Genomic DNA, 20,569 nt, shown 5'->3' with positions numbered 1-20,569 from the left:
TCTGAGGCTGATAGCCTTTATGGGAGGACAGTCTTGGAGCGGTTGGTGGGTTTGAACGGCCAACCTTTCAGGTAAGAGATAAGCAATATAAACAAAAGCAGCAAGGTATTTACAATCTAATATCTATATATATATTCCCCGCCCCCCCCCCCCCCCATATTTTCAAGAACCAGATATAGAGTGGAAACCGTGAACCGGAGCTCAAGGATGGCCTTGTTTTTCTGGGCCTGCCTGTGGTGGGGAAGCCTCCCATTTGTCTCTCCTGTCACTTGCTATCAGCGGAAGGTACTGGGTTTCCGTGTCTGTTTTCACTGTACAGCTATGGATTAAGCTGTGAGGAGTAACGCATGTCAGAAAGCCACGCGTCCTTAATGCAGCTCCCAGAACGCTCACTCTGTGAACCGATGCCTTCATGTGGAAGACAGACACAAGCTCACTGTCCTGTTTGTAGCAAAGGGGACAGATGCTTGCAGCTTCGAGACAATTACCAACCACGTTTGCTGAAATCTGATAAGCAAATGCCTGATGACCCCTTTCCCTCCTCGCCCGCTCCAGAAAGACAGCCTTTGTTCTCAAGAGGCGTAGAGCGTTTGCAAGGTGTTCGTACCTTCTCTGGACCCGTCGGGGGGTTTAGCTTTACTACTGCTCTTCTCTGGAAGAAGTTTGCAGCTCTCTGCTTCCTTTTCCTTCCCTTGCCTTTCGTCTTTTACTCTGGGTGCCTCTTCACTCCGCTTGGAGTGGTCAAGTTTCTTCTCGGGCTTCTCCTTCTTGTCTTTCTTCCGCTCTCCCCGTTCAGTGCTATCTGCTTTCTTTTCGCTTTTGTCAGTGGGCTTAGTCTTTGGGTCACCGTTGTCCTGCTGAACTTCCTTACTGACCAGACTTAAGCTACTGCTCTCCTTTGTGTGGTTTTTAATTTCTTCAAGTGGGCCAGGGAGGTCACTGGTGTCTTCAGACTTCAGGGCTGCTTCCAGCCCGTCCCCGGCCGAGTCTGGGGGCAGCCTCTCTCGATCGCTCGTGTCCTCGGACACCCTCTCTTTCTCAGCGGCTGCATCCACGCTGGGCTGAGACACCAGTTTTTTGAACATTCTCTCACCGGCCTTGGCTGATGACGTTTCTGTGGAGGCCCTGGCAGCACTAGCTTCTTGGTTAAGAGACGTGATGGTTTCCAAGATGGACATGGCATCGTTGGCTACATTAGCACTGGGCCCCGGAACAGGGACACCTTCCAGGGGAAATGAGACAAGAATACATTTAGGCAGAAGGCAAGTACCTTTGCTGAATGACCAGTACATGTCACTATTATCGCTACATGATGCACATGCAGAGATCATTCACGCGCCTTTGGATCTGCAGGCACACACGCCAGGCTTCAGTACTCTAAACCATGCTCTTTCTCGCTAAGTAGTAACACAGGAAAGGAACCATGTAAATCAGAGATGCAATTCCAGTGCCCGGCAAAATAATATGTTTTCTCCCAATTTGTTATTCCCTCTATTCCCTTTACTACAGCGCAAACACACACACACACACACACACACACACACACACACACACACACACACACACACACACCTCCTCCTCATCGTCATTACTAAAATACTACTTTAACAAAAGACGGAATGCTAGTATGAAGGGTACGGATGATAGGGGAAGCCTAAAATCCACTTATAGAATCCTCCGGTGGATGAAGTCTCCACTGAATTCCCTTGGACCATTGACTAGGGCTGTGAATAGCCTTGCCCTTAGACTGCAATGGAAGGTGAATTAATGTAAATAAGCTTAGGTTAAAATTTAACATCCTTGTTCTAGTTTCATTATTTTCTGCTTTCTTTTGGAATGAAGCTTTTTCTGTGCTTTATTTTGCTGTTGTTGCAGGGTTTGGGGTATGATTTTCTTTATATGAAATCTAAACAAGACCAAATTGACAGCCATTGAATTGGTTCCTACCCATAGGACAGGGTAGAATTGTCCCTGGGGGTTTCCCAGACTGTAACTCTTTATGGGAGTAGAAAGCCTCAACTTTCTCCCATGGAGTAGCTGGTGGCTTTGAACTGCCAAACCTTGCAGTTAGCTGTCCAATGAGTAATCCACTATGTCATTAGGGCACCCATATGAAATCCACGATAAGCAAGTCTACAGAGACAGTAACTAGCTAACAATTTCTTAGGGCTATGATGGGAAGTTGGGGGGAAATGCAGAGCTAATAATGATGAGTTCAAAAATGAAGAAAATGTTCTAAAATTGTGGCAATGACTGCACAACTTGAGAAATATATTTAAGAAGTTCAATTGTATGGTATGTGAACTATATATCACTAAAACTGTGAGAACAAAAAAAACAAACAAACTAGTAATTAAAAAAAAAAGGATGTGATGCTGGGTATAGGAAGCTGAAAGTAAGTACAATTTCAATAGATATCTCATAAATCCCCAAACTTCTTTGGCCTAGCACATTTCTTTTCTGAAAAGTACAAACCAAAACACATTATGCAGGGCCTGCCCTGGCAATTCAATGTAAGATAGCCCATCTATTGGGATGCTTTTGCAGTCCCTCTGGATGCTGCAGTCTGCCCACTTTGGGAAACACCGAGGAGCCCGGTAAGGGCATGTTGAAGGCATCAAGCACCCCTGTATTGAGACTCGGTTCACAGAGAAGAGCACTTGGTGTGAGTACCTTGTGCAACGACAGCCGCATCTGGCTTCTCGTCCTCGGGCGTGGTGCCCACACTTGCCTCCTCCTTGTGATTTAATGTGGCCAAAAACTCATGCACGGCTTTCTCTACCTGAGGTCTGAACGTGTGATTGATCTTTGGATCCACAACCTGAGAAATGATTCTGTCGATGCCAGACTCCAACATTCCTGACCTGAAACACAGGGGAATTAAGGGCATAAAAGTAACTATCACTTACATGAAATTCCTTAAAATCCATGACCTAGCCTGAGGCATTCCTCTTGACAGAGGCACAGATTAAGCAATGGAAAGTAGGCTTTCTGTGTGGAGGAGAGTAGCTTTACCCTGCTATGGTCTACCACCAAGTCACGGATGGAAACACACACAGACACACATGGGACAGAGCACACTACCCTGTGTACAGAGAGGAGGCTGCCTCATCACAGCCCTACCTGTACCACACGAGGACACTACTCGTGGAAGCAACTGAGAGGATCAGCGCTTCTTATAAAACAGACAAAAGTAAACGGTCCTTTGATAAACACTAGTCTGTGGGCAACTGAGGAACACAAACTGCAGCTTCATCACACTAAAAATATACAACTTCTGGCAAATGAAAACAAAACGTAAGACTTCTGGCTTTCCCCCTACTGTCTCGCTGGAACAGAGTACTTGCTCAACAGTCAGGGTGTGAGTAGATTGTACCCAACGGGTATTGTGCTGGTCAGCAAGGCAGCCAGAGAGCCGAAGTGCTCCCTGCACTGGGGCAGAAAGCAGATCCCAGCCACCGAGTCATAGACACTGATTCATCCCGTGGACCCACAGGGAAGAGTGAGGCTGGGAGCCTGTGGGGTGGTGGATCTGCTTCACCGAGAGACAGATGCCTAGGTCCAGCTGCCACAGAAGGGGGGGATGGGTGAACAAAGGGGCTCAAGGTGAAGAGGCCCGCAAAGAGGACAGTGATGTCTGGAACGTTAAGAGCACTAAAGGCGTCTGAACAAAATGAGAGGATGTGGATTTATTTTGAGAAATGCACTTAACCCTCGACTCTTACTGTGGAGCAGTAGAGGAGTGGAAACATCCTGTCGAGCTAGTGCTGGCAGAGAGGCCTCACATTCTCTATGGGACGGGAGAGGAGGCTGCTCTCCTTACCCTGCACAAGGCTATTTTTGAGTACAGGGCTATCTGGTGTGGAGGCTGGATCCAATTTTCATCTCCAGAGGCATCTTACAGTCTTGTGATAGTACAACTACTTATGTGGGCCACAGAGAAAAATGAGCCAATTTGTACAAAGTAGGTTACTTGCTTTCAAAAGTTCTAGGATAGAAATTGCCAATCTTGCAATGATTGCCACTTTTTAGAAGTGTCTTTAAAGTGTAGCAGGTAGAAAAGAAACCAGAAAAAAAAATCAATCTTACAAACACACCTCCTGCCTACTATATGGCACCTCTGCAAACAGTGCCCAGATGAAAACGCATCTAAGTTTAACATCTCTCACCCAGCGGTCAGCTCTGATCCTATGTACAAACGGGGGCGGTGCTACCCATCACCTGCTCAGAGCAGGCTCACCGCCTGAGGTGTGGCCCAGCTACAAAGCTAACATGAAAGTAGCTGGTGTTTTTCTAGTTAAAGCTATTTCCCTGTCTCCATTTTAAATTCTGCTAGATACTATTCTGAGTTCCCTAGGTTTTTCAGATTCTGCTGTACAACTGAATGTGCACGGAGAAGAGGTTCTACTGAGTGACCAGTACTCTGAACCATATGGAATGATTAGTTTTTGCACTAGAAAAACATCCACTTCACAGTCTCACCCAAGAGAGGCAATTTAGAACTCTGCAAAGCATCTGAATGGAAGGCTGCTTGAAACTGTGCTTGCTGGGACAAGGAGTCAGAATCCACTAGACGAAGTGGCTCTCAGCCGTCCCAATGCCGTGATCCTTTAATACAGTTCCTCAGGTTATGCTGACCCCCCCGATCATAACATTATTTTCATTGCTACTTCATAACTGGCATTTTGCTACTGTTATGACTCGGGTGATCCCTATGGAAGGGTCGTTCAACACCCACAAAGGGGTCGCGACTCACAGGTTGAGAACCACTGCACTAGAGCAAGACTCTGCATTCTGCTAGTTTAAACCCAACTAGTCTTGTTCTTTGAGGGAGGGTTACATGAGCAGTTAGGGACTTAGTAGTGGCATCTCAAAAAAACGAGAATGGATCCTGTAAACATGTCCAACAACAGAGCCATTCACGGATGGTCCGGGAAGAGCAGCGTCCACATTGTCTGAGATTGAGTGAGCTGGTGGTCCTGTTTTTAAAGGTGTCCAGAGGGAACCCCCTCATTTCCCATTGGGTGAATGCTGGCCCATCTATCACTTGCAGCTAGTGTTGTGGCGGCCAGGTTTTATCTTGGTACACCCAGAATGGTACAGCCTTACGTTCTGTTTAAGAAGCCAAGCGGGAACATCTGGCTGACATCTAGAAGGCAGAAGCTTGAGCCCATCCAGTGGCGCCCTGGAGACACCTGGGACCTGCCCGGAACAGATCAGCACCTAGCAAACCTCATGGGGGTGGTGGTGGCTCTGAGCCAAAAATCAACTTGAAGGCCACATTTAGTTTAGCTTCCTGAAACAAAAAGAATAAACGACCACTTCCCTTGCTGACCGTGCTGAGGGATAAAGCTTGTCTTCCCTTGGTCTATCCACAAATGAAGACTGCGAGCCCCCGAAACACCTGAGGAGGTAGCTCTGGAAACGGCCCAGTGAAAATCAGAGGCACCTGCCTGCTCCCACCCTCCAGCTCCTCCCCAACACCCAGAAGTGCTGGCTATGGTCCCCTTAAGGTCTGCAGGCCTGTCACCTCAGAGGCCTCTTCTGTCTCTTCTACCAGAAACGGCTCTGACTTTTCCCAACAGATCTGGGCAGCCCTCGAATGGCATCTGTGGTTCCCATCTGGACTTGCTTACAGTCTCCTCAACCGTCCTTGAAACTGCAGACAACAATACTACTGTTACACCTCCTTTCTCTCCCACTCTCCAGGGGACAAGGCACACTTCCCAGGCCCCTGGCTTCCTGTGTTACTGAGGGCTGCCCTGGTCTGACTTTCAGTCAGTGTGCGGACTCTGCTGCAGGGCTGCCTGGGAGTCAGGACAAGAGTGTCGAGAAAGGTGTCTGAGGAACTAGGAGGATGGAGGGGAGGTGGGGGAAAGGAGATTAGCTTCACGGTGTACAGGCCACACAGGGTTCCTAAAGGTGCACCTGTGGGTCAGTGTCAGTCAGGGCGAAGGAGCAGGCACTGCTTCAATAGCACAATCACCTTTCCTGGAGCGGTCAAGCAAGGAGAGAAGGGCAAAATCTTCTCGGCTGGGAAAATACTAAGAATCAAAAGACTGTAAATAGTTTTTACAGTAAGTACAATTTTTTTGTTGTTGTTGCTGTCGAGTTGATTACGAAATGTTCTCTGAACATTTCCAGTTTTTCCATTATTGTTTACTATACCATTCACCAAAAACAAGGCTGATAGAGCCAAACACTTTTTTGGGAGGGCTGGGTAGGGGTATGTGTAGGTTACCTCATCACTAAACAGCAGTGTTTAGTGACTAAACAGAGTAAGTGAACACAACTCACAATAAAAGCTATTTTAGAAAAGAGCAAGACTCAGAACAAGGGATAATATTTTTATTTCAGGCATCTTTGATGTCCTCATTTAGAAAATAGAAATAATGAAAGCCTGTTCTTTTAGGATCAAGAAAGATTTGTGAAAGTCACTGTATAGGATATTCTTGCTGTTGCTATCTATTAACAATGTATCTAGATTTCAAAAAAAATAGCCATTTTGTTGTTCTCTTCAAGTATTTACAGTTGACCCCCTCAGCAACACGGTTTGCGCTGTGTGCAGTCACGCGCAAGGGGGTTAGGAAAGTGCTGTGAGGCCGACCAGTCCCCGGAGCGGCTCATCACAGGACCCGGTGCATTTCTCATCGTGTCTACTGCGATGCTGCCAGCCTCGCCCAAGTCACGGCATGCACACGCAGCACCACTCAAGGTGCCAGATGTGCTCACGCGCAGCCGAGAAGAGCCAGCCATGATGCAGAAGACAAAGCAGAGGTGCTTCATCTGGACTTTTGAAAGCGGGGGGTGCAACCCGATGGGGCAGTGGTTCATACAGTTCCTCATGGTGTGGTGGCCTCCAACTACGGTGACCCCCAACCATGAAACTATTTTCATTATTACTTCATCACTGTCATTTTGCTGCTGTTATGAATCAGGTGACCCCTGTGAAACAGTTGTTTGACCCCCCCAAAGGGGTCGCGACCCACAGGTTGAGAACCACTGCTATAGAGGGTCGTGTGACTGAATGTGGGGTTGTGAAACATTAGGTTTTTCATTGTGCAATGAGCAGAATGTAATTCAAAATCAAAGGCTTAAAAAAATCCGAGATGTTTCTCGCAGTACTTGTCCATGTTACAACGTTCTTGGGCGGAAAGGGGACTTGAGTGGACAAAGGAGACGGAAGTTTGGAGTGCAGGTGCCCCACTGTGTACGGGCTGTGGTGGACAGGAAAAGGAAATTCGTGAAGCTGTCTCTGCAGCTATAACAGCAGGAACTAAAACCTTCCTTTTGCCGTGAAAGACCTTTTTAGCTCATACTGAAAATTCAGCTTTCATGTAGGTGTAGTATGATTAGACTGCATTGTATGGAGCAGACCAACCACCGCTGACACAACTGTCTGTGCCTGAGAAAAGAGACCCGTGGCTCTGCTTCCGGGCAGAGTCGGCTGCGCCACTGTAAACCCTGGGACTTACTTGAGCACTTGCTGCCTGATGTTGTTTCTTAGCTGGTTCTTGTTGAGGTGGGGGCTCCAGGTGTGAGTGGCTAAGTGATTGGCCACAAAGTTGTCCACACGCTGTCTCAGATTCTGATAGGCGGGCTGGAAAGAAAGCAAAGGGAAAAAAAACGCAGGTTAAAAGCCTCTCACGCTGTACAAGGACAGAAGCGGCCATGTCAGTAATCTTTATTGGTGCTCCATTTCCAGCATCAACATGGCAGCAGAGTCGTGTGTGTGTGACCAGTCTGCTTCAGGCCATTTACACGCATTGAAATACTGCTGAGTTGTTGGAGACAAGACGCTTGGAGGTCTGAGGAACACGAAGAAGATCTGCACACAACCTGCCAAAGCAAACTTCACTGACGTCAAGAGGAGAACTGCCCTGTGCCTTTCCGAGCCTGTAACTCTTTACGGGAGCAAAGTCCTGCCTTTCCCCCGGGAACACTGATGGTTTCCAATAGCCCAACTCATATCCACCAGGCTCCTGACTGGTAAACAAAGGACTAGAAGATACGGCACACAGCATGCTGTTGTTAAACGGTCACGAGAAAGGGGAGGAGACTGTGGAGAAAGTGGTGATCCGTCCAACCTCTGAGGTTTAGCCATGCAACTCCGAAGAGGTATAGTGCGTTTTGCAGGTAGCAAACCCCAAATCCTCGGCCACTGAGTTAATTTCCACTCACAGCCATCCTATGAAGGGTTTCTGAGACTATAAACAGGAGTCCTGGTGGCATAGTGGGTAACACATTTGGCTGCCACCCACAAGATTAGTAGTTTGAACCCACTAGATGCCCTGCAGGAGAAAGATGAAGCTTTCTGTTCCCACAAAGAGGTAGTCTTGGTAATTCAAAGAGGGAAATTCTACTCTGCCTGTATGGTCGCTAAGCGTCAGAACTGACTTCATGGCAATGAGTTTAAGGGGGCAGACTGTCTCATCCTTGTTGAGGCTGATGGGTTTGAATTACTGCCCTTCAGTTGGTAGTCCAATGCCTAAGCCACAGGGACCAATGAAAGCAGAGAATATGTGGATGAGAAAACAGAGAGGTGGGAGCTTTGTTGTTAGGTGCAGTGGAGTCCGTTACGATCCACAGTGATCCTGTGCATGACAGAAGGAAACACTGGGTCGTCTAGACCATCCTTACAACTGTTCTATGCCTGAGCCCATTGACGCAGCCACTATATCAACGCATCTCGTTGAGGCCCTTCCTCTTTTTCACTGCCCCTCCACTTTATCAACCATGATATCCTTCTCCAGGGACTGGTCTCTCCCAACAACATGCCCAAAGTACATAAGACCAACTCTTGCCATCCTTACCTCTTCGGAGCCCCCCAGCCTTTGGGCACCCTTTAATTTGCTACTTCAATTTGGTTGAAGGGAATATAAAAAATTAGAAAAATGAAGGTGAAGGACTTTGGGTATCTGTGGAGTTATTGTGGGGACAAGGGGAACCACTGAGTGTACGAGCAGAGTAAGATGATGACTCATCTCCCTGTGCTCAGAGAGCAGATACAAAACATGTGTACTCAACAGATCACCAGGTCCTGTCAAGTCAATTCCCACTCCCACCGGCCCATGCGTGTCACACTAAACCTGTACTCCACAGGGATGCAGATCACTGGACCTTTCGTCTCTGGGTGAAAGTGAACCCTTCCTTACCTTTACCCTTTCAGGTAGCAGCTGAGTGCTAAACTGAGGGGCTGCAAAGCGCACTTTGTAAAGCATGTAACAGTTAACGTGACAAAGCTCTGCTCTGGGCTGGCAGGAAAGGGCTGGGGCATGGATCCGGGTGGAAACCTGAGGGGAAGACAGTGCAAACGAAGTGTGGCATTCGATACTAGGTGGCGGTGCTCAAGCAGGAGCAATCTTCCTCCTCCCCAAGGCAGAGAACACAGCAGTTTGGTTATCACAGAGGAGGGGGTAGCACTGGTATCTGGCAGGGAGAAGCCAGGGAAGCTGCTCAATACCCTACAGAGCACAGGGCAGCCCCAACTCTCAAAGGGCAGCACACTGGTCCTAATCGGAAACAGCACTGAGGCTGTAGAAGCCGGACGTAAGGGGAGCTGCCAGAGGGGAACCATAGTTATCTTCCCTTACAAGGTCAGTGCCTAGAGGGATGGGAGGGTAGCTGGACCATTCACTCAGGAACATACATTCCTTCCCCACTGGTAGTCCCAAAGATTTAAAGCATACCTGTACATTTTCCATCATTTCCCCCTCTGCTCTTCAAAGTTTATATTGTGGCAATACCTCCTCAAGCCTCTACAGGCATTTGCACCTCCTAATCACTCTCCCAGGAGCCCTGGTGGGCACAGTGGATTACATGAGATTGCTAACTGAAAGGTCATCAGTTCAAAACCACCTACTGTTCCTTGGGAGAAAGATGAGGCTTTCTACTCCCTCAGAAATGCACAGGGGTTTTCCTCTGTCCTATAGGATCACCCTGTGGGTCAGGGTTGACTGGATGGCAATGAGGCTGCTTCTTTACGTTGTTGTTGAGTCCCTCTACCAGTCCACCTGGCCGGCTTCTGATCGTCAGAGCTCACTCTATTCCGTGAAGTCATCCCTGCATGTAAGGTAGCTGTAGAATGGTCATTCTCCCTCAGGCCCGTGGTCTTCAATTACTGTGAGCTCCACTGAGTCCGCTCCAACTGATGGTGACCTCATGTGTGAGAGAATGAGCGGCTGCCCTGCCCTTCCTGTGTCATGATCACTGAGTCCATGGCTGCGTAGTGCCTTCACAAGAGGCTCAGCTTCCAGAACCACACTAGCAACATTCTGTCATGAGCCAGAGGTTTCCATTGGCTGAGTTTTAGCAGTGGTTTGTCAAAACCTGTCCACCATGAGTGACCTTATTGGTATGTGAAATACCAGTGGCAGTGGCACAGATTTCAGTATCACAGCAGCATGCAAGCCACCACAGGATGACAAACTCTTATGCAGGTGCTGTATTGCTCTCATTATACTCACTACCATGGGGGAAATTCTTATATTGGATTGTATTTGGGGAGGGCGACCTATTTATCTACAACGGAAGTATAAACTGGCCACCCCCCTCATTTCATCTTGCTTCCACCCTGCTTGGCAGACAATAATCATGACAGAGGTGTCAGATGACGAGGTAACGTTCTGAACCACACTTTTCAGGTTAAAGGAAGTCTAACATCCAGCAGACAGGCAGATGACACAGCTTGTTTGCTGAACGTGAGGACTTGAAGAACTTGCTGATAAAATTCAGACCGCAGTCTCAAGTATGGATTACCACGGAATGTATATTAAGCAAACTACCCGCCCCCACAACAGAACCAGTAGACAACATCCTGATAGAGAAAAAAACTGAAGCTGTCAAGCTTTCTTTTTCCTTTGATCTACCACCAATGCTCATCGAAGCAGAGTCAAGAAATCAAATGATACATTGTATTGAGCAAATCTCCCGCAAAGGACCTCTTTAAAGTGTTGAAGAACAAGGATGTCACTTTCAGGACCCACGCTTGCCTGAGCCATCACGCCATTTTATCTTCAATCACTTCATATGCATATGAAAGTTGGACAATAAAAAAGGCCCACAGAAAAAGCATTGTGTCTTTGAATTAGGGTGCTGGAGAAGACTACTGAAAGTACCTTGGACCATCTAAAGCACAAGCAAATCTGTCTTAGAAGTACAGCCAGAATACTCCTTAGAAGTCAGGATGATGAGCCTTTGTCCCAGAAACTTTGGACAAGTTAATCAGGGGAGACCAGCCCGGGAGAAGGACAGCATGCTTGGTAATGTGAAGGGGCAGAGCAAAAGAAGATGGCCTTGGGCAAGATGAACTGACCCTGTGTCTCCAATGATGGGCTCAAACCTAAGAACAACTGTGAAGATGGCACAGGACCGGGTGGTGGTTCGTTCTGTTGTACACAAGAGGCTATTAGATAACATCTAGCAACAACAACATCAACAACACAGTGCACTTAGGACTCTAGGCCCCCTTTAACAAGTTCAACTGTGAACTGCTCTACAAATAGCTGTCCTTGTTTCCAGGCTGGTCAGTAGAAAGCCCAGTGACAAGAGGAATATGGATTCCATTCTTCCTCAAGGACTACGTGTGTGTACAGTGAAGTGGGAGAGAGCTGGAACTTGATGGGACAAGCCTATTTTTCCCAGTCTCCAGTTCCCCACCATTGACAGGGTGCAATGTTACCACCTCCCGGTGGCTATTCCAAACTCAGCCTAGCTCAGTCAGAGCCCATTCCTCTCACAGCAGTCTTCTACTGGGTTTCTGAAGGAGCCCTGGTGGTGCAGAGGGTTATGTGTTGGGCTGCTAACTACAAGCTCAGGAGTTCAAGACCACCAGACACTCTTGGGAGAAAGATGAGGCAATTAACAGTGTCAGAACCCACAGGGACAGTTCGACTCTGTCCTATAGCGTCTTAATGTGTTTGAATTGACTCTATGACAGGGAGTTTTCTTGGAGGGGGTTTCTGAAGCTGTAATATTTGTTTTCCTTCTCTGACAGGTTTGTTCCTCATGCAGGTTCTGGCTTTCACAGGTTTTACCAAACCGTCTTCCATTTCTGGTGCTCTGGCCCAAAATGTGAGTGTCATCCTTGACTCCTCTCCTTCTCTCCCTCCCCACTTAAAAACCCTTAGCAAGCTGTCAGCACTAGACTCGAAATGTTCAACCATTTAATCTCCCCTTACTGCGCCCACGCTGGCCCACGGCTCCAGATTACAGGCAGGCACTAGTCTCCCCCTTTGCCTCACCTTTGCCCATCGAGCAGCCAGAGTGGGACCTCGAGGATTACGCCCACCAACGAACTTGTCTAAACAATCTGTCTAAATCAGATTGTGACCAAGCATGAAACATGCCATTTACTCAGATGGCCAAAAGCTCACTGCCATTGAATTGACTCGGACTCATGGCCAGCCCATCTGGAACGGAAGCCAGACCCACTCATTCTCCCTTTCCTCCTCACTCTTTGTCTCACCTGCCCCAAACCTGCCAACGGCTTCCCTGCCCAGAGTGAAATCTACGGGAAGGGAGGGCAGGGACATCCACCTCCCCTCCCCATGATCTCCCCCAGCGGGTGCTGCACGTTGTGGCCTCTGTCGGGAATGCTCAGGGCCCAGAGAGCTGCATAAATAAAGGAAACTGGCAACCCTTCCTGCTCCTCGCCCTGCTTATCTTTTCATAGAAACCATCACTACCTGACATACTTTACCACTCACTGTCCTCCGGAGGCTTCGGGCTCACAGGGGCCCTGCAGGACAGAGAAGGAATCTTTGTGGAAGAGCAGCTGGTGCATCAGAACCATTGACCTGGTTTTTGAGCAGTCAAGCGCTGTAACCATTGTGCTACCAGGGCTCCTCCCCCTGGTGGATAGTCAGTGAGTGTCTCTCCCTGCTGGGATACGAGCACCTTACCTGCGGTATCACTGACACTTAACGCAGTGCCTGGCACTTAGAGGTGCACAATAAACGGAGGAAGTGTGGGAACAGCATCTTTACTTCCCGGAGAGAAGTGCCACATTTACCTGGTTAGTGGGCTCCCTGCCTCAAGGAGAGCGGGGTGGGCGGGGGACGATGATGGCTGACCTCTGCCACCCAGATGATGACAGCTGCAATGGGAAAAAGCAGATTCTGTAGCCACTTATTTTGCTCCGGCTCTGGGAGCCCAAAGGGGGAACAGCAGTGTCAGCCAGCTGTGGGGCTATCCAAGGTGCCAATTCATTGGGTGTCAAGGGCTGATTTGGTTGGCCATCCTCTGATCTCTATTGGTTAGTTAGCCAAAACACTAAGCTCACTGCCTACAAAGTAAATTGCGATTCAGTGACCCTACAGGGCAGAGCAGAACTACCCAGGTGGGTTTCCCAACTAACTCTTTACAGGAGGAGTCGAAAGCCACCCCTTTCTCCAGCAGTGGCTAGTGGTTTTGAGTGCCTGACTTTCCAGTTAGCAGCAAATTTATAAGCCAGTCTGCCACCAGGGTTCCTTTTAAGGCCCAGTGAAGAACCTAAAGCTGCTGGGGATTCTGTGGACTTCTACCACCACTTGCCTGTTAGTGTGTGTCACTGCGGTGGCTTTTCTGTTGCTGCCATGCTGGAAGCAATTTCACTGTTGTCTCAAATACCAGCAGGGTCACCCAAAGTGAACAGGGTTCAGCAGAGTTCCCAGACTAAGAGCAGAAAGATTAGACTGTCCACTTCAGAAGAATTAGCCACTGAAGACCCCAGGAATAGAGAACACTGTCAGACAGAGAGTCAGAAAACGAGTAAACCAAACTCACTGCCTTCAAGTTAATTCTAACTCATAGTGACCCTATAAGATAGGGCAGAATTGCCCTGGTGTTGGGTTTCTAAGACTAACGGTTCATAGGAGTAAAATGTCTCATCTTTCTCCCTTCAAGCTGGCTGGTGGTTTTGAACTGCTGATCTTGTGGTTAGCAGTCCAACACTTAACTACTATGCCACCAGGTCTCCTTCCTCAGGTTGGCAGGTACTCAAAGTATGTCTGGAGAAAAGCTACTTTCTCAAAGTAGAGTCGACCACGGTGACCTGAATGGAGGAAAGCCTGTGGGAGGAAAGCCTTCAAGACCTTCAATTGTTGACTGTGCATGACTCAAAATTAGAAGAAACTTCTTCAAACATCAGTTAATAATTGGAACTTGGAAAGTATGATGTTTGGATCTATGACAACTGAAAGTTGTCAAAAATTAAATAGATGCATACAGATATTCTAGGTGTTAGCTGAAATGGACTAGCATTGACCATTTTGTATCAGAAAACCAGATGGTTTACTAGGCCGGGAATGACACAATCAAGAGGAAAGGTAAGGCGTTCATAGTCAAAAAGGACATTTCAAGATTTTGAATTTCAATGCTGCCTGTGATGGGACAGTGTCTATCTGAATACAAGAAAATTCAATCAATATATAACTACCTATTGATATATAGAACCAGAAAGCTAGTGATGCAGAAATTGAAGAATTCTATCAACATCGTCAATCTGAAAAGGGTCAAACATGCAATCAAGGTGCAATGAGAGTTACTGGCAAGCAGAATGCAAAAGTTGGAAACCAACAGGAAGGTAGCTGGAAAATGCAGTCTTGCTGATAGAAGCGATGTGCTAGACTTCTTCATCACAAAACCCTTTTTCCCCAACAACACAAATGGCGACTATACACATGGACTTTCCTGGTGGAAAACAAAGAAATCGAAATGACAACAGCTGTGGGAAGAGATAATGGAGAAGCGCAATATTCGCAGCTAAAACCAGGCCAGGGACTGACCATGAAACACCATCAATTGCTCATATGTAAATTCTAGCTGAAGTTGAAAAAAATTAAAAGAAGCCCATAAGAACCAAAATACGACCTTGACTTTTGAGAACAACACAAGAACAGATTTGACTTATCAAACATGAATGACAGAAGATTTGATGCGTGGGTGGACACCAAGCTGACCTCCCATGACGAAAGCAAAAAGGTCCCTAAACAGGCAAGAAAGAATGAAAAACCAGAGCGGATGGCAGAAGAGACTGACACTTGCCCCTGATTGTAGGCTAGCTAAGGCAAATGGAAGAGTCGGAGGTGAATAGAAAATGTCAAAGGGCAGCTCAAGAAGACAGAGTAAAATGCTACAATGAAATATGCAAAGACCTAGAGTTAGAAAACAAAAGAGGAAGTGCACGCTCAGCATGTCTTAAACGCCAGGAAAAAATTAAGCCTTGAATTGCAAGATTGAAAGATTCTATGGGCAAAATATAGATGCAGGAAGGATCCAAAGAAGATGGCGAGAATATACAGAGTAACTACCAAAAGTAACTAGTTCACATTCTACTTCAGGAAGCAGCAAATGATGAAGAGCCAATGGTGCTGAAGAAAGAAGTCCAAGCAGCACTGAAAGCATTAGCCAAAAACAAGGCTCCAGGAATTGATGGACTCTCAATTGAAATGTTTCAGCAGGCTGATGAAACCCTGAAAGCACTCACCCTGGTTTATCCCAAGGAATTTAAGTGAAAGGGATTTGTGTTTGTATCCATTCCAAAGAAGGGTGACCCAGCAGAATGCTTACAGAACTTATAGAACAATATCACTGACAAGACATGCAAGCAAAATTTTGCTGAGGCTCACCCAACAATGGCTGCATCAGTACATTGACAGGAGCTGCCTGAGATGCAGAAGAAATAGAACAAGGGATATCATTGCTAATGTCAGATGGATCTTGGCTGAAAGCAGAGATCAGAAAGATGGTTACTGTGTTTCATTGACTAAGCAAAGGCATTTGACGTGTGGATCATAACAAACTCAGCCTTAAGAAGGGAAAGTCCAGAAAGTACACCGTGCTCATGCAGAACCTGTCCATGCATCAAGAGGCAGTTGTGTGAACAGAATAAAGGAATGCGGCATGGTGTAAGCTCAAGAAAGGTGTGCATCAGGGTTGAGCCCTCTCACTGTACTTACCCAATCTGGATGCCGAGCAAATCATGCGAGAAGCTCGATGAAGAGCACCCTGGCATCAGGACGGAGGAAGGCTTATTAACAACCTGCTATATGCAGATGATGCGATCTCACTTGCTGAAAGTGAGGAGGGCTTGAAGTATCTCCTGATGAAGATCTAGACTTGCAGCCTTCAGTATGGATTACCACTGAATATAAAGAAAACCAAACCACTGACCGGGTAGTAAGCAGTAAGAAAGCCTCACATCCGGACCAAAAGGTAATATCATGATAAATGGAGAAAAGGTCGAAGCTGTCAAGTCTTCATTTTACTGGGATCTACAATCAATGTCAACAGAAGCAGCTGTCGAGGAATCAATGATACATTAGACTGAGCAAATCTGCTGCACAAGACCTTTTTAAAGTGTTGAAAAACAAGGATTTTACTTTAAGGACCCAGATTTGTCTGACCCGCCAGCCATTTTATTTTCCATCACATCATATGCATGTGAAAGTTGGACAATAAATAAGGTCGACAGAAGGAGAATTACTAATTTGAATTTTGGTGCTGGTGAAGAATATTTTACGTACCTTGGATTGCTAGAAGCACAAACAAATCTGTCTTGGAAGAAGTACAGTCAGAATGCCCCTTAGAGGCCAGGATGGTGAACTTCAAACAAGTTCTAAGGACTGCATTCTGTCACTTGGAGGCACGAGGAGTTGAAATGGACTCCATGAACAACAGCATGGCTTCCCGAGTGACAGCACGGATGGGTCTGCTCTGCCTCAGACACGCTGGCCTGGCTAATGGTCTTGCTCTTGGAGGGCACCTGACAGGTACTGAGTGCCTTGATTCTTAAATATGCATGCAGTTGACACACTTCCGTTACCAATGTGTGTTACACTATGTAGTAGAGATCAGTCTGTGACAGAAAGTAGGTCGGTCCTTCAAAACAAAACCCACTGCCGTGAAGTCCATCCTAACTCATAGAAACAAACAAAAAAAGCCCCACAAAATAAGTTTACTATCATCAAGTCCATCCTAACTCATAAAAACAAAACAGAAAACTAAACTCATGGCCATTGAGTAGATACCAACTCACAGTGACCCTACAGCACAGGGTAGAACTGATTCTGCGGGTTTCCTAGACCACGCCTCTTTACAGGAGTAGAGAGCTCCGTCTTGTCCCCAGAGAGATCCTATCCACGGTTCCCACGGCTGTGAATCTTTGTGGGAGCAGTCTCCGCTTTCTCCTGCAGAGGACTGGTGGGTTCCAACCCCGGACGGTGCAGTAAGCAGTCCAATGCTGAGATGAGCACCACCAGGGCTCTGCCCTCACTGCCTGGAGTCAATGCTAATGGACACGGGGCTCTACACGACATGTTAGGACTGTCCCTGCTGTTGCTAGCAACCCAACTTGTAACCCACGATGCCACCACAGCTCCTTAGAGGTTCAGGAATTAAAAGCACCATCAGACGCAGTCTCAGCTTAAGGACGGTTTATTCTTCACATTTGAGACTCAAGGATCCCATGACAGGGACAAAGAGATGTCCTCGCTGGCCCCCACTCACCACATAGGGGTCAACATTAAGGCCACATGAAAGAAAACTCTGGTTTGGTCTTCTTTTAAGACTCTCAAAGGGGTTATTTATTTATTTAAAGATAAACAGCACCAAATGCCACTCAGTAAGAATTTCACAGGGCAAATAAAAATCTATAGAATGGTCAGTTGAGTGGGGGAGAGAAACTTGGGGAGAGGGAAGGAGCTGGCGGGGTGAGGGGCCAACAAGTGAAAGAAGAACAGGTCTGGAGGCAGGAAGTCGGAAAGTCTGAGGGCAGGGAAAGAACTAAGAGCACATCCAGTGGATGGTCCCCCGCGGCAGCAGAGAGTCGGCCCTCTCCCATCAGTCCTACTCTTCTCTTGATAGCACTTACACAGGGTCCTGCAGTCCATGACCCCCGAACTCTCAGAAACTATATATATTAGGCTGAGTCATACAAGGTTGTACACAGTCGACTGCTTTTGAGAGATAAAAACAGCATTTCAAGCGTAGACACACACACACACACACGCACACGCACACACACACACTTATTTTTCTTGGGAAACGAACGGTCCAAGCTCTCCTTAGATTGTCACAACAACTGCGATCATTTTCTGCCCCCCTAGAAAGGCTAAGATTGGCTTCCAGAGGTCTGGTGGGGCACTTCACACACCCTCACTGAGGGGCAGCGGAGGAGGGGAAGGGCCTCAAGGCGATGGACTTACACACAGTGGCTGTAACCCTGGGCTCAAACATAGGAACACTTGTGAGGCTGGCGCAGGACTGGGCGGTGTTTCGTTCTGTTGTGCACAGGGTCACTATGGGTCAGACTGACTTGATGGCACTGAACCACCACCACCACCACCACCACCACCACCAACACATGGAGGCTTAGGATGATGGGAAAGCTGAGTTTTAGGTACTGCAGTTCCCGAATCCGTGTATTTGAAATGTCAGTTTGCACACACAAAGTCAACACAGAGACCTGTGGGGTTCTGAGGACCACTGCGTGAACTCCACCTGCTGAATATACAGAATGGGCTTCACCTGGGCCCACGTCTAATCTTAATCCAGTAAAACAAGAAGCAGGCACTGACTTTATTTCCAACCTGGCGGCTGTACCGAGGTGCTAAAACATATCAAGAAAAACCCTATCATTCCTGAACTGATAAACAACTCCAAGTCAATGAGACACCCCACGGTGCCACAAAACCCCCAATACCCTGGAAGGGCACATTCTCCCTTAGGCCAACAAAGCAGGCTTTGAGAATGGTACCAGGGTCAATAAAACAGGCCCAGTGGCCCAGGCCTAAGGGAACCCCTGCCCTTTCTAAGGGAGGGTTTCCCAGAGTGGACAGCAGAGCAGGGTACCATCCTCTCAAAGCCTGACTGATGCACACAGCAAGGAGCTATCCGCGGCTGCTACCAAGGCCGTTTCGCAGGGAAGCCACTTCCTCCAAGCAGCATGTGCTGAGCGAGAACCCCGATCGGGTGCACCCCAATAGATCTCGGCCCAGGCTGGTCCCCTCGTGCTTTCTGCTTCCAGCTCTCCAGCCTCTCCGTGTCCCCTGCAGCTCCAGGGCGGGCTCCTTCCTGGTGTCCTCTGCACGGCCCTGCCCTGCCCATACCCGGCTGTCTGGTAGGATGCCCCTTCCCCTCGGCGCTGGCTCTCCGCGCAGGTCTCCCCCCCGCCCCCCAGCACCACTTACGGAGCCCACTCTGCGACCCTCCACGTGTCACCGCCTCCCCTCTCGGTTCTCCCACCCTTTCACGACGGCAGGGGAGTGGCTGTCCTCAGCCCCCTGCACCGAACAGTCACGAGTGGTGACGGAACCGTTTCCCCAGCTCAGCTCAGCTCCCGCCGGGCCCGGACCCTGACCACTGCCCGCCGGCCAGCCGAGTCCACCACGGTCACCGAACGATTCCTGCGGAGGACAAAGGCGAACCCTCTCCCCGGGCGCCAGGGGACCTTCAGGAGAGCGGGGCCAAGTGGCCAAGCACAGAGGAAAGCGGGGCGCATGGTCGCCAGGGCTGAGCCGCCCCAGCCGCGACTGCAGCCTGTTCTCCTCCCCGGCGACAAGCCGGGTTCGGCAGGTCCCGGGGACTCCAGAGACACGGGTGGTCTCCTCTCGCCCGGGGAGAGGGGAATGAATGGGCGCCGTGGACCCGAGGCGCCCCGGGGACGGGGCTGCCGAGGGCAGGCAGAGAGAAGCCGGCCCGGCGCGGTCCCGGCCCGCGCGCCCCGCACCTTGGTGTCCACGTCGGCGAGGCAGTCCCGGCGGAACTGGTCGAAGAGGCCCTGGCTCTTGAGGTGGTTCACGATCATGGCCACGAGCTGCGGGTCCCCGGCACCGGCCCCCGCGCTGCCCGCGCCGCCCGCTCCGGGGCCGGTCGCGGGGCCGGGCGGCGGCGGCGGCGGCGGAGGGGGCTGCGGCTGCGGCGGGGGAGGCGGCGGTGCTGGCGGCGGCGGCTGCGGTTGCGGGTTGGTGGCCATGGCGGCCTGGATCGGACGAGCGGGCGGGCGGGTTCTCTGAGGGAGGCGGCGGCCGCAGCGGTCCCGCCGCCTGAGGAAGCCAACGGGATGTTGTTACGGAACCAGAGGACCCAGCGTTGACCCGGAAGTGAAAGGGAACCCGGGGAAAGGAAAAAAAAAAAGGCGGCGAGAGACACCGATGAGGCCTGACGACGGCGGCCGCGAAGAGCCAATTCTCAGCAACTCCGGACGCGCGCGACCTCCCCGGCTGCCGGCGGCGAAAGCGGTGCTGGGGCGGCGCGGGCCGGGCGGTGGGGAGGCCGCCGGGCCGCGTCCTGCACCCACAGCGGCTGGGGGCTCCACCTGAGCCCCAGCTCTCGGCTCCGGGCCGTGGAGCAGGGCGCTCCATCCCGAGGTGGCACCGTCGAGAGCCAGGCTGGCGCCGTTTGTGCCCTCGCCGCCCCTCTGGTCCTCGCGGCCGCCTCGCGTTCCTCTCCCGCAGCGCTGCGCCCTGTCCCCGCCGCCCTTGCCTGCAGCTAATGATTACGTTGTGAGACCGGTCCGCGATGGGCTGCTAGCCCAAAGCCAGTAGTTCGAAACCAACAGCCGCTCGTGGGAAGAAAGATGAGGCTTTCT

General features: G+C 49.4%; 1 protein-coding gene across 4 annotated transcripts in view; it reads right to left on the bottom strand.

Moving 5' to 3' along the window:
* The window catches only part of BOD1L1 (biorientation of chromosomes in cell division 1 like 1), a 62,832-nt gene extending 42,755 nt beyond the window's left edge, over window positions 1-20,077 (bottom strand). For 3 of the 4 annotated variants that reach the window (XM_075544521.1, XM_075544524.1, XM_075544522.1), the window contains exons 1-4: window positions 19,709-20,076; window positions 7,476-7,600; window positions 2,674-2,864; window positions 608-1,222 (exon numbers count right to left, since the gene is read on the bottom strand). In XM_075544521.1, the coding sequence (XP_075400636.1) occupies window positions 608-1,222; window positions 2,674-2,864; window positions 7,476-7,600; window positions 19,709-19,954 (1,177 nt within the window). In that variant the 5' untranslated portion in view covers window positions 19,955-20,076. Of the gene's footprint in view, window positions 1-607; window positions 1,223-2,673; window positions 2,865-7,475; window positions 7,601-19,708 lie in introns of all 4 variants that reach the window. The other variant, XM_075544523.1, reaches the window with a different exon arrangement.
* Window positions 20,078-20,569: the final 492 nt, after the last annotated feature.

This window comes from Tenrec ecaudatus, chromosome 3 (assembly GCF_050624435.1).
Source record: "Tenrec ecaudatus isolate mTenEca1 chromosome 3, mTenEca1.hap1, whole genome shotgun sequence".
Classification (NCBI taxonomy): domain Eukaryota; kingdom Metazoa; phylum Chordata; class Mammalia; order Afrosoricida; family Tenrecidae; genus Tenrec; species Tenrec ecaudatus.
This window is presented reverse-complemented; position numbering and strand designations above follow the sequence as displayed.